The 14,720-nt window shown below is 40.8% G+C and overlaps 2 protein-coding genes across 9 annotated transcripts in view; one reads left to right on the forward strand and one right to left on the reverse strand.

Annotated features, from left to right (window-relative positions):
* Positions 1-14,720, forward strand: part of SYN3 (synapsin III) — a 200,937-nt gene that overhangs the window by 72,104 nt on the left and 114,113 nt on the right. The window lies entirely within an intron of this gene.
* Positions 372-14,720, reverse strand: part of TIMP3 (TIMP metallopeptidase inhibitor 3) — a 37,410-nt gene continuing 23,061 nt past the window's right edge. For both annotated transcript variants that reach the window (XM_064420405.1, XM_064420406.1), the window contains exons 2-5: positions 12,225-12,307; positions 6,165-6,276; positions 5,357-5,478; positions 372-4,722 (exon numbers count right to left, since the gene is read on the reverse strand). In XM_064420405.1, the coding sequence (XP_064276475.1) occupies positions 4,525-4,722; positions 5,357-5,478; positions 6,165-6,276; positions 12,225-12,307 (515 nt within the window). In that variant the 3' untranslated portion in view covers positions 372-4,524. The remainder of the gene's footprint in view (positions 4,723-5,356; positions 5,479-6,164; positions 6,277-12,224; positions 12,308-14,720) is intronic.

The raw sequence follows: 14,720 nt of genomic DNA on the forward strand, positions 1-14,720 counted from the left end.
CAGTTTTCTGGAAATAAGAGCAATCTGGTAAGTGTTCTTCCAAGGACCTACTGGTGCTACTGCCTTGCTCTGTACTGACCTCCTATGGCCAATTAACAACTGGGAGTCATTAACTTCAACACGGGTTTTTCGCCTCTCCTGGGCTCATGACCACAGTAAAAATTCTTAGAGAGAACAACCTTTTAAAAAGAGGAGGGGAATCCTGAAGGGATCTTCGCCAAAGTGCAAGATTTGCCAGAGGTGGAATATCTCCTTTGGGATCAATAAAAGAGTATCAGGAATGGGAGGGAAATTAATAAATCCAGTTGCAAATCCATTTGTGTACATTTGAAGTCGACAAAAACTAATATAAGTGAAGCAGAGACAGAATGTCTGTGATAGAAATAAAACCACTTTACTGTTTAGAATAAAAGGACACTATAAAAAGTGAACATTATGCAACATTACCTTAAAAGACAATATACATTCACTGAATATAAAATTTATAAATAACATGGAGGAAATCTGTAAACAGTGCTAGAAAATTTTGCAACAAATACATTCCTTCTGGACAAGATTTTTCACATGGGTTTGGTTCTCTCCCCAAGTTTCCGTGACTATCAGGAACAGCTCAGTGGCTCTATGAAGGAAGGACAGTGTCAGAGAGAAGGAGAAGCCAGTACATGCGAAACAGCAGCAAATGTTTAGTGGGTTTTTATGTTTTTCTCTCAAGACTGGTAGCCCCAGAAGTTACTTACTCTAAAAAAGACCAAAACTTTTTGCAGTTCCCTAAATTCAATTCTGTCCTTCTAAGCAATAAAGCACATTACAAGCAAGCAGTATTTTCAGAGACCTTTGCAAGGATGGAAACTTGTTCTCATGGAGGCCTTTATTTCCAACAGTCTTTACTGTAAAAACACAACAGTATGTTTCCCGTCACTGTGAGGTAGCATTTCACTCTGACAAGTATGAATGGGATACAATGATAGATTTATGTTTTAGAATAGGCCTACCTAAAGGGCCATTAACTCTTCAAAACATGGGAAGTTGGGACTTTAAAATGGCTTTTTTTTCCCATACAGGGGAGGTAGAAGCCTCCCACAAGAGGACTTTATTTAAGGAACTCCATGCACAGATCTCCTCCTACTCTCTACCCCCCCATTTTGGAAAAGGCAAAGAGAATCTAACCTTTCCCAAACCTTCAATATCTATTTTTGTAATTTTAAAGGGAAAAACACTCTACAGCAAGTAAGGGGAAAAATATGCATAAGAAACTGAACAGCTTCTGTCTAGAAACTAGCTTGCACTTTTAAAAGTATTTTTAATAATGTTTGTGTGTCTAAAGCATGGTGGCAGGGAGTGTGTGTGTGTAATCCTGAACATCTCCATTGGCAGGCAGAAGTGACTTAGCAAGGCAGAAGAAAGGAGAGCTGACAGAAAGGAAGAAGTCTTTGAGTCCAATTTAGAGCCTGTTCAATCCATGTAATGGCTTCCACTTAAGGAGTGCCTTCAGGCAGGTCCTTAATGCAAGCGCAAGCCCAAGAAATGCATGTCCCTGATAGCATCCACAGAAACAAAATAAAGAAACTTCCCAAAAGAAATGTATTTTCACTAGATTCTTCCCCCTCCTTTCGGCTTCACATTTTGAAAAGCCTTAATAACTGCTTCTTTACACAGCAAAGGCAAAGATTTGCCACCAAACCTCTGCCTCTGCCAATCTAGCTGTCTTCATCTCAGAAACATTTTACCGTCTGCAAAACAAAGTGGAAATATGCTTCACTTTCTGGTAATGCATCTACTGTTTTGTTGTTTACAAAGCACATAGCTACATTATATCCTACGTAGGGACACAAGTCCTCATAGTATTAGAACGCAAATATTTTGACAATAATTTGAGTGCAATACTGTGATGTCTCAGCTAGCTAAATGAATCAGTGGCAGGTAAAATACGCAGAGCTGCAGTTTAATGAAAATTCAAATCAACACTTTACTGCATTGAGGGGCATTTTTGTTTAGCCTTCCAAAGCTGTGAGAAGTGGCTGCAGCTCAAAGAGACACTGGCTTTGCCAAGTCACCTAGAGCTTGAGGAGGGCCACATCCTGCAATGCCGACTCCAAACAATGCAAACGCTGAGGGCAGCTCCATTCTACCCTCAGTGACCCTCACAGATTTTGTCAGCCATGGAAAATTTGAACAGAGGTTGTTCCACTGGGCCCAAAGCCCAAAACCATATTTTGCCAAAAGGAACAATTTTCTGAACCACCACCACCACCTGATCCTGTGACAGGTGTCATAAAGCAGCCTACTCTCCCTCTCATCTCCAGCCCATTATTTAGGAGTAGTCACAGGGAAGAGGACTTCTGAGGAGTGTTCCAAATCTAAATCACAGGAAAATCCAATAAACTTTCAATATGTTTTGTGCTGCATTGCCACTCAGAGCTGCTGGGAAAAAAATATATGCAGCAGACCTAGGCTCTTCTTACAGCAATTCTGTGAAAATGCCCTTTAAAATTCATGCTAAAAATGAAGTTTTTTGCTGCAACAAGTCATCCAGCAAATGGGGCATTTCAGAGGGTGTACATCTGGCAGACCTCTGGTACCACACAAGGAACTTAAAAACACATCAGGGCCCATCTCAGACACCCATTCTTTTCCATTTGGCAAAGTGGTTCTAAACAACCCTCTAGTAATTGAGGTCACTGACGGTAAAATGCTGCAGTGCCCCAAGCTGGAATCACTGCAACAACTTTTTCCTGCTCATGGCAGCTCTGCTTTCTAAGTGGAATGAACGGAAGATATATGGAAACTTAAGATAAATAATCATAATAATACAAAAATGAAGTTAAGCACAATCTTCTCCCTGCCCAAGCCCTCCCCATCCAAAACTTAAGTCACCCATTTTGTCAGCACCCCTTCTTCACCATCATTAAAACTTAAAATACTTTTATTTGATAAGAAAAATTATATTATAGTTTTCTTAATAATAAAAAAAACAAAATATAATGAAAAAACTTCTCCAGTCAACAGCAAAGCACAAGACAGTAAGGCTTCTCCTCCCACATGACTGCAGAACATGGTATGAGCACATGCACAGGGCTATGTTTAACAGTGCCTAGAGGGAAACACAGCACTTGACACAGAAGGAATCCTCTGGGCAGCTGAAAATTTTATGATCCCAGACAACACTTATTAGAAGACCACTTTTCCTTGCCTAGCCCACACACACACTTCCTTTCACCATATAAACAAATGCAGCTATTGTAGCTGCAGGGGAGGAACCATGGTGCAAGGAGTTACAGAGGAAACAATGACTGTAGCCACTACTGCAGATACACTGGAGTTTCAATATCTTAAAAGCGACTCACCAACTCGGAATGTCAATATTTCTGTCTTTAAAACACAATCAAACCATTATTTTGTTTATAATACCAAAAAAATTCCACATCCTGTCAAAAATAGCTTATGTCATTATGTGTATATACATCTTAGTTCAGCAAAACACTATTTTGGCAATACTTTTTTTTTTTAATAATATGAGTTCTAGCAAGTCTCCCCTTTCCCTCTTGCACATTATTGATTTACAGTTGTTATTTTTGCATCTTTTTGGTTTAAGGTGTTCACAAGCTGGTTTTGCTGTTGAAGCTGAGATGCAAAAATTGCAGGGGCCAATGCTGCTCAAAACAGGATGGGACAACCCTTCTTATGCTCTGCTGTAGTTGCATTTACCTCCCTGAAAATAGGGGATGGGGTTTTTGTTTTTGAAACAACAACAAGAAGAATACAAAACACTCTCTTTTGTTCTGGGTAAAGCCAGAACCTCAAATGTGCTGTTGCATTCACACTGTGACTGAATCAGCAAGGACAGTCAGTCAACAATGCTTTTACCAGATGATGTGGTCAGACACACCAGGTAAAGTCACCCACTGCTGGAGTCAATCACATTGCCAATCTCTCCTAGAGAGAAGGATTTCTTTTGGATGTAATTTTGTCCATAGTTTAGGCTGGGTTTCTTTTCATTTTGCTTCATTTGACTGATTAATCTGATTAATGAAATCTATTTGCCTTAAAATAGATTTTTCTATGTATCTTCAGCACTTAGTGCATGAGGAGGGGTGATGGGAAGCCAGCGCATAGAAGAATACAGTGCCTAATTGGCATAGTTTTTAGATTTTTGTTTTCCTAAAAAAATAGAGATTATATTGCTACAGCTAATGATACATGTAAGAGAGCAAGAGCTCCATCTTTTTTTTAATTTTTTTCCTTTTTTTTCCCTCCCATTTTTCCCTCTGGTGTGCAAAAGTAAGTTCTCAAATGTTGTCTGATCAAAATGAGTGGTATCAAAAAATGGAAAAGGTGATTACAAATTCAGTAAGGTAGCACAGACTTTTTTCTTTCTTTTCCTTTTTTTAAGTGTTCGAAGTGCTAGAATTTGCATGAAAATAGGCACTAATTTCATTGTCATCATCACGATCTGGTAAGAGTTAGTGTCCAAAGGAAGATCAGCCACAAGTAAGGGAGAGGGGAGATAAGGAAAGGGAAAGCTGCTCAGGGATCTGTGGCATTGATTATCGTTTTGTCTGGAGGTGCCCATCCTCTATACCAGCTGCAGTAGCCTTCCACCCTCTGGATGCAGGCATAGTGCTTTGCTTGATATCCCGAGTGGCCGAAGTTGGAGAGCATGTCTGTCCAAATGCACTCATTCTTGGAGGTGGCAAAGCAGGGCAAATAGTAGCAGGGCCTAATCTGCAATTGGAAAGAGAAATCAGGTAAGGCTACATGTAAAAACAACATTATATAATATGTCTTTTTAACAGAGACAAGTGATTCAAAATTCCACAGCCTAAAACCTTGCTTACTAATCCAAAACTCAGCCTCAGTTCTGTAAGCACGTAAGCATGTGCTTAGCTCCACACACACAGCTAATTCCATCATCAAAAGGGCTTTTCAGGTGCAGAAAAGTTGATCTTATGTCTATGTTTTTGCAGGCCTGATGCCATGTGCAAAAGTCTTAGTTCCAGTGCCAGGCTGTGAGGTTTTAAGCACTCAAAATGTTTACACAGGAAAAAAGCTAGACATATCTTGCCAAGCCTTTGGTACCTGATTTCATTCACCTGCAAATGATTCTGCATAGATTCTGAAAGTCTTCCCCAACCCAAATTAACTCCAACAGGATATTAAAGGCATAGACTCTTCATTTTTATTTGATCATCTCTTCTCTGGTCTCAACACTAAAAATGAACTTTACTTCTTCTCTGTAAAAATTGTTGTCCTCCATTTCTCTTCCTGGCTGTTCTCCAGCATAATTGACTATTACCAGCCAGGAGAAGGAGAGTTCTTGGGCTTGAATGTCTGAATACCACCTTAGAGACACACCTACCTTGCAGCTACAGCCCAGGTGATAACGATGGTTCAGTCCTTTGCGCTGGGACAGAGTCAGCCGGTCCCATTTCTCATACCAGTTGCACAGGCCAGTGTAAACCTTCCCCTCATACACCCGGCCTTGAAAACAGACACATGGTCACAAGTTAGCACTTCTCAGCTCAAGCACTTCTCTCGTTTCCTGACATTGCTAATACTCTCAATATGTTTGGCTTCAGCCACTGCTCAGCAAATGCTTTCTTTTTATTAACTGGTTCAGGAATCTCTGGCCAGTGAGATAACAGCACTTCTGAAAGTCAGAAGTGTTGTGCCAGCTGAGATCACCACCAGCAACATGCAGGTTAGTAATGCTCTCCAGCTCCTCTTAACAACAGAGCAAATGAACTGACACCTTCCCTAGAAACAAGACTTGGCAACTGCCACATGTCTATCTCCCTGCATCCCCCCATCTCATTCTCCAACTCATTCCAAAAATGACCTTCCATTTATGACACAGCCCAGTAGCACCCAGTTTCCTGTGACAGACGTGCCAGCTCAGGTATAAATTGAGAGCCATGAACTGTCATAAAACATACTTGTCACAGCATCTCTGTGTATGAGATACACTTTAGGAAAGAGAGGGATACCTAGAGAGTGAAGTGACTCTCAGAGTCACTCAGAGGAGAGTACTGAACACCAGAATACTGTTGGCCATCTTAATACTTAGGAAATTGTGTAGAGAGCTGTCTACACCGCTGTCTGTACCCTTAGCAGGTGTGTATAAAACAGAAGAGGTTTAGCTCATGGAGAAGTACAAGGTCCATTACCTGTAATCAGATATTGGTACTTGTTGACCTCCAGCTTGACTCCACAAAGACTCTCAGAGGCTTCTGTGTAGATGTACTGAACATGTGGCATTATCTGGAAGCCCCTGTACATCTAGAGAAAGAATAAAAAATAATCTTAGGAGGACAAATTTCACTTAAGGTTCTTTACAATCTACATTCCTAGTTTGTGGTGGTAAGCAATAAATTTTCTAGTTTTTACAAGAGTGAAGGAATAATGACACTGTCTGGACTCATGGAAGTCTCCCTACTTGATCTGCTGATAAAGCAGAAAAACCACCTGCTAATAAGCCATTGCAATTCAGCACAGAGACCAGTTTTTCCCATTCATATTAGTTCCAGTGGCACTGACTGAACAAAACGCCAATGCTGCAGGCTCTGCCAACATCCTGAATATTATTTTCCCCCTTATAAAGGTCAAAATTAGGGAGAAATAAAATTAGTTCAAGCTTGGAATCTTTCTCCTCTATGTGATTTAAACAATTTCTTCCAAACTAAGGGGTTTCTATTTTAAACAATTACCCTATTTTCCAGTGTTGCTGCTGTAAGAGTTTCAAACCTTTGGCGCTTGCTCTAAGTCATCAAGCCAGACACCTCCTTCTCAAACGCGTAGCACACGCAACTCCTGCTGACCTCAGCAAGGACTTACTGTTTCCCTAACTCAGTGAATGCAGACATTGAGTTCTACACCATCTTCTAAAATTAGTCCCATACTGATGGGCGCCATAAAGAAAATATCATGTACACATAATTCCTCTGCACTCCTCCTCCGTCTTCATAATCTTTCTTCCAGCTCAGTTTAATAGAAACATGAGCCCACAGATACACTGGCAGTTGGATTCAGTCAGAAATTAGCACGTGTCCCCATCTGACCTGGCCTTATTGCTGCAATTTAGAGAAACTCATGCCCACCTGTTAGCAGCATAATGAAGTCTTTGCATAGCAATTAAGCAACCACTACATGCATACATTGGACCCATCAAACATATCCTATTTTTGAAACACAGGGGATTATTTTCCTGAGAATTTCATCTTTAATTTTCTTTTTGTCCTTTCAAATCATTCAGTCACTCTTTTTTTCCCCTGCCAACTCCACAAATGGCCAATATTTAGAAGTTAAAGAAGAAATAATACAAGTGAGAGAGAATCAGTTTCCTGGCGTTGCCCAGGCTATCCAGCCTATCCTTTTCTCTCTCATCTTTACTGACAGACAGCACATTCAGTTTAGTAGTAAATATTAATTATTCAGGCAAAGGAGGATCAAAAAAATCCCAAACAATCCCAGAGCTATAGATCCCTGCTGCTGTGTCACCTAAGCTGTAGTATTCTTCTCCAGGCTGCATTCTATTCCTTTAAGTCTCCTATTACCCCAGGGTATTTCACCATTCCCCTACCTCCTTTAAAAACAACAAATCTTTTTCTTTCTGGAAGAACATATGTTAATTTAATAGACTTTATGCTAGGCCCAAATACTTAATATAAAACCCTAAAAAATTACTACTAATTCTGCGATGCTGAGAGGCCAAATTTTCTTTGGAGCATTTGTGGAATGTCAGCCAGGTAAGTTTTTTTTCTCCTTAGATTCCCCTAATCAGTATGATCTTGTAACAGTGCCACAGCTCAGTAACAGCACTGCTGGGTACAGTAAAAGACACACTAAAGAGTTTGCATTTTCCAGCCTTTCTTCTATACCCAGCTAATATGCAAGCAAAGTACTTTTTTTAAATTAATCCTACTGTACCAACAAAAACTCATAGATCATGCTTGAAATATGACATTGCATCCATAAGTGGCCAAAGTCTTTCAATGGAGGTGGAAGAAGTGAACTTTACCTAATCTCTGCTTTATCCCTGCAATTTTCTTGGTATCGGATGACCTACTCAGATTTTCCAATCCAGTCAACAGAGCTGGAGATCTAGATTCTGGCACAAGCATCCTATCTGTCCTTGGATGAGTTATTTAGCCCTCAGCACACTTTTGTTTCTTGCTTCCCAAGGGTACTGTGAGGAAAGGCACATAGAATAAAGGTCACATGTCCAGACCCCTTTGTAGTGGGTGTCACAGCAAGAAGCTCAGATATTTCAGGTATCTAAGCAGATAAAGCCAGCTAAGATAACAGCTGGGGCTGCCCAGTCCCTCCAGGCAGTGCATTATCAACACTGCAGAGAGCTGCACACTGGGCATGGCAGTGCAAGGGATCTGTCACTCACAGTGCAGAGCTCCCAGTCATGCTGGGCTAATTAAGCACCTCTGTTATAAGGTCTGCATGTGGGCAGGCACACTTGGAGCCCTTTCTTCCTCCTGCCCACAGGGCTATGAGCTACCCTAATCATTCCCCTGGGAACTGCTCAGGTCCTTCCTACAGGACTGTTAGTCATCACTTTTCACATCTTCTAAGCTATCAAGCCCAACATGACTGCCTAGGAAGTAGCCAGTGATGCTGAACTGGGGCTTGTTTTTCAGCTCCTGGACCTAATTTCCTGTTCACATTACCATCAGGGCCACCACTGTCAGGGCTGCTAAAGAAAGCATGCTCAGCCTCCCAAGAAGCACTTCCACTCAGCCCTCAGTGATCCACATTGATGGGAGCCACTGCCATGCTGATTGAACCCATGCCAGGGCAGACAGGGCCTCCCACACCCTCTGATGACTGAACAAAACTCACCAGGAGGACCTTGGTTCTCACAGAAGGAAAAAGAAAGTTTGGCAAGGGAGAATCCTCTATAGATGCCCACTGTTCAGTAAAACAATACCTTGAGCATTATTTTTGGATACACAAAATGTCTTGGAAGTGCTGTTAGACCAGTCAGAAGAAACCCACCCATAAAGCTAGCCTCTCTCCTAACTGCTACCCTCAGAGTACTCCTGTCCCCACAAATGTGTATTTTTGGAACCACAATAACAGGCAATAAAGTATTAGCAAGCATGACGTGGTGATGTCTGCTAGTGCTGCTCTATTTCCATCTGTGTCAGCATTCCCCTTAGTAGCCCCCATACTGCCTCAGAAATGCACAGGAAAATCCTGTGGTGGTTCCTGCTGCTCAAACGACTTCACATTGTAAAACTGTTCATGATGTTCCTCCCTCTATCCCTCCCATGTGAGGTTGTACTAGATACCAAGAGCAGGGAGTCACACCTTGCCTAACCTTCAGCTACCTAAAATATAGGCAATTCACAGGAATTAGGCATCCTCTCTAGTCAAATGCCAAGAACAGACACCTCCAGAACAACTCAGCCCATCCTAAAATAGCTGCCTACAACTTGTGGGCTGAATTACATTTCGGTGGTTCCTCTCTCTACCCATTGACAATCAAGAGAGCAGGAAAGATTCAGCACCTCATTTTAGTCTGTCTAAAATTAAACTAAATTAATCCTACCCCACTTCTTTCCTCTTGGGACTATCACATTTCGCCCCATAGAGTCATTTTACAGATAAGCAACAAACAAAGGAAAGTCTCCTTGCTTCTGGCAGCCTGTGCAGGGTGCTGCCATGGTCAACCAGGACTGTTTGTGCCCATGGAGGAGAAATATCTTATCTCCTTGTTTCCTTTGCAGTTTCCTGAAATAGGCTTGGGCCATTCTCAGAATGCACTGCAAGATCACAGAACACATAGGGGTTAGATCAGTCCTGTGCAGATTCATGACACGTGACCTCATAGTATTCTTATATTATTTGAGAAAGCAGTGGGGAGAGGCAGAGGTTGCTTGGAAAAGCACAAGACCTCTTCAGACAACCAACCTGAACTCTAGAAAGCTCAGCACTGTTCTGTCCCAGTGGGCTGACCTTGTGCTCCAGTCTAGGCCTCAAGCTGGTTTAGTTGTGAAATGCAGCAACAAGTTCAGGAATGTTAGTGAGATCAAGAATCTAACCCACAAACTCCAAGGAGCCCATGAAAGGACTGCGGAGATGGTTTGTTGCCCTTTAAGGCTTTCAATGCTTTCCCCAGACAATTCAGCACACAATGATAGACTCAATGGCTTGTTTATTTTTCACCTGCAGGTGCAGAAGGGTTTATGCAGACTGACATGTTAGTTTTATCTTCAGAGCTGCTCCCATGCAGCTGTACAGAGCCATAGGCCTCCCTGGTTCTCTTTTCAGCAGGAGGACAGTTAGCTTTCATTGGAGCAAACAAGAGAAAAATTTACTGTGTCACTCTGAACTCCCCCACTGTATGGATCTAAATCCCTCTTTATACTGAAGTCTCTAAGCTCAGCAGAAAGACAGCAGGGTTTCCAAAGAAGACAGTTGGTTTGTTTGTTTATGCAGAACTTTGTCCTCCGGACATTCCAGTCCTACTGAGCACTTTGCTTCAGGTTCCTTCCTGCCAAAGGTCACAGTTAAATGTCCAGTGCAACATCCCACCAGCCCACCATCCAAGCAGCAGATACAAGCGCAGTTTGACCAGCACACAATTTCCTCTTTAAAATCCCTCTGCTTCGTAAAAAACACTGTGGAAATGCTCCCACAGAAAGGCCCCATGCTGCAGAATAACCCAATGAAAACAGCCAGGACAGGCTCAGGTGTCTTAGTTAGAAGAGGGGCGGTGTGCTGAGTGGTAAATAGGGTAGTAATTCCTTTCAAGGGACTACCATCATTTTAGATCACTGTTCATGGTCATATGTTAGACAGGAAGCACCAAACTCTTGGCACAGAGAAGGAGGAAAAGTCGTGGTATTGGACAGACCAGAATGAAATCAGAAAGAGAAGCTGATGAAGCCACTGCAGCATGTGGACACTGAGTAGTTTTGTGAAGCAGGGTACACTTGCTGAGCTGGAGAGTGACAAAACTGGAGAAGGCACAGAGTGCCACAAGTTTCATAGACCAACAACAGCCATAAAAAAAAAAAAAAAGTGTCAGTATTATCTCATTATTGCCAACACAACCAGTTGTTGGTTTTTTCTTTTTACAAATATATATCTCCTTAGGAATCTTGCAGAGAAATTTTTAAGGTTAAGGAAGTCAACAAGCCCAGCACCTCACACCCTCTTATCCAAAGTGCAGGCATTCCACTCTTGTGGAAGAGCCGTGCTAGGACCAGATTTGGCTACTTGCATGGTTTTGCGACAGCTTATTATGAAACAGGCTTTGCGTCTCCTCCTCCCAGCTTTCGTGCTTAGCTATAAACTGCCTTATAAAGAGAGTTACTGTTACAAGGCAAGCAAGTGACTGTTTTTTTCTGAACCTTTACTTTGTCTAATATGTTTCAGATTTCTGCAGTCTCTGCCAAGCTTTTCCATTCCCTTTCTTTTTTTTTTTTCCTAAAGACATAAACCAGTCTTATGACTGGAATGGCATTGCCAAGAAAAACAATCTAAGGCTGATTTTTAGCATTACATAACAAGGGGGCAGTTTAAGAAAAAAACCCAAGTCCAAAGCAGCAGGTTGAGTGCAGTTTGAGCAGCAAAGAATTAGAGCTCTGAAGAAAGAAACTAAAGAAATCAAGCAACTCATGTAGTTGTACTTCTTTTCATCTCTGAATCAATACTTCACAGCTCTTCTAAGCCGACAATATTTAAAAGCTACAATGCTCCCTTTAGCTTTTTATAAAGACTTCACTATATGATTTTCATTTGTTTTGTACATGGAAAAAATGCCGTAATCCTAACAAGTGGTCACAAAGAAAACAAGGAAAGAAGAGAAACGAGCACTCTCCCAAGGCTGGCAGACCCCCTACCATAATTTCCTTCTTGGATTTAATAAATGTGCTGCATGAAAAAGCTGACATTTCCAGTTCAAGACTGTGCATGTTGAACACAAAGCACTTCTTCAGTGTCTAGAGAAGATCATCTGGCATCTTTTAATACCAGAAATCTTGAAATAATGGGAGAATTCAGGTATTCAGCACTGTATGTTAGGAATGATCTCTTCCTGCTCCTTTCCCCTCTTCAGGCAAGTTTCTACCAACTGCTGGTTTCCTTCCATTCTGTATGGCCAGTACAAAAAGTAAAGGTGCTGTTAAGTATGCAAAGTGTTTGTTATTATGTGTTAATTAGATTCCTTACCATATCTACTAGCCCATGGGAAATGTCTGCAAACATACCTTCATCTGCTTGACCGTGTATCGCATTGTTCCAAAGGGTCCATCTTTCATGAGCTTCTTCCCCACCACTTTAGCTCGGATCACTGTCATAAGGGAGGGAAAAATACAGCAAATTATAGACAACTTTACACAACAATTTTGCTATACCCTCCACTTAAAAAAAAAACAAACCCACAAAAAACTGTTTACATAAGTTATCCTGTAAAATAAACAAAAGTCCAGGACAACCTTCCTCTCAATTTATTCCAAGTCTCACACACAGTGAAAGTATGTAAAATGATATGGCAAAGCAGGTATTTATTTAGAGGAAATCCAACTCTGTATGAAGAATAAGAACAAGCATTATTTGTGATTAAGTCTCACTGAAATCTGCAGAGCAGACTGTAGCTGGGACCAAGACAGATTAAAATCTTTGCACCAAGCAAAGTTTGTAGTGCCTTAACTCTCAACACATAGGATGATGTTCAATAGGATAGTACTTTTACATTGTTCTTTGTGTGCCCAATACAGCTTCTGTTTCTCAATAAACATAACTCAGTACAGAGCACTGGAATATTTCATATCTGGGATTTCACTACAACTGCCACCTCTGAGGTGCCACAAAACTAACAAATGCTCCCTTGAACAAACAGCTACTGTGCAAACCGGATTATTCAGCAACCATCAAGTGTCCAGTGAAAGCTGCCAGGCTAGGTAGAAGTCACCTGGAAATCAAACTAAAGCTGGCCCATCAGATCTTATGTACACTCACTGCATTTCCTTGTGGTAACACGGGGCAGTGTATGCTCTGTGGCACAGGTACTGCCAGTGTACCACAGGTGCACCACAGCAATGTCAACTGAGCCCAACCCACCACAGATAAGGATTTTGAGATGCCATAGATAAGGATTTATTTTTTTTAATCTAGTGGGAAGTTTACAGTCAGTGCTTAATGAAGGGTTCTTTTGCTCATCCATTTTTGGGGCATTACACACACACAAAAGAAAATTTTAAAAACTGTTCTATCAATCCTCTTTGAAAAAGTTCTTCAACCACCGGCTCATCTCAACAGAGGAGCAAAGCTCAGGGACAGGCAGGCATTATCCATTTTAATCTATCACAGAAAACAAAACAAAAAAAAAATGCAGGGAGGGATAGAAATGAGCCAGAGGTGGAAGCAAGAAAACAACAGTGAGTTATTTGCATTACAGCACTATCTAACAGCAGCAACAAAGATCTGGGATACGTTTTACTGAATATAAAGGACATTAAACAAACATCTTGCTGCATCTTCATTTATTTAGGTTTCAAATCTGTAGAAGCCCACTGGAAGGAATGGGAAAAAGAGAAGACTTTTTTCAGGTTTTTTTTCACTACCTAGGTCCAACTAAGGAGGCAAAAAGCTTGTCCCAACTTTTGGAATAATCAGAAGAACAGATTTAAAGGAACAGATAGGTCTGGTTTTACACACTAGTTCCTGGACCTTGTTCCACAAGGGTGGTGTGAAATGAAGACAAATCCACTCTGCTCTGATTTATATCCTGTGCTTCAGCCAGACTTGTTAAAGAAATTTTCAAGTAGGTAAGACAGTCTTGGCTTTGATTCAAAGAACCAACAAAAACTTCATTCATTGAGTGTAAAACTTCATTTTTTTTAACTTCTATTTCCCAATGTCAGTAAAAGCAATTTTATTGATTCTTCTATTTAACAAGTTGTTCCAACTTCAATTTATTCTCATCTTCAAACTTTAGTAGCTACATTGAACTGTGTGCTTGAGGACTGCAAATATCTTTAATGAACTAGCTTCCTCCACTTGCTGCCCCCAACCACCACAACTACCAACAAAGCTACAGAAACCACACTGTCCAAGGGTGAGTGAGAAAGAACATAATTACTTTTACTTAAGGCTTTGTGAATTCCAAGACAGCTCACTAACACTGGAGTCTATAGCAGAGAGTGTCAAAAATCTTATCTTCATCTGCTGATACACTGAAATTGAAAAAACTGGTACACATCTAACATGAACAAAAAAATATTATATCTTATTGACAATTATAAGAAATATACTAAAAGTCAGTACTACAAAATATTAAGGTTTCTAAACCAGAATACAGTTAGCATATAAGATTACAAACACATTCTCAGTTGCTGACAAAATATCTAAAAAAACATTCTCTTCATATATTTCACTCCAAGTTTGTCAGTCCTTTGACTTCTAGTCAGGGTACCACAGCCACTTCAGACAGAAGCTTTGATTTATGGACTAATTAACAGTTTCACCAAATATTAAAAATACGTATCTCTACTAGGACATAAGAGCATTCTGATTTCAACTAATAATACCCTTGCAAACAAGTAGAAGTGTCTGCATTTTTCTATTATTGTTCCCTAATAAAGTTGGAGAACAACCATCCTAGCAAATTCACCTAGAAAAGCCGTGACAAACCTTAGTGTAAGCTATCCCTTCAAGCCTTTTGTAAGAGGGTCAAGCCCTCTGTTTTCCAGACAAGTTGCCTT

Source organism: Passer domesticus, chromosome 5, assembly GCF_036417665.1.
Source record: "Passer domesticus isolate bPasDom1 chromosome 5, bPasDom1.hap1, whole genome shotgun sequence".
Taxonomy (NCBI): Eukaryota; Metazoa; Chordata; class Aves; order Passeriformes; family Passeridae; genus Passer; species Passer domesticus.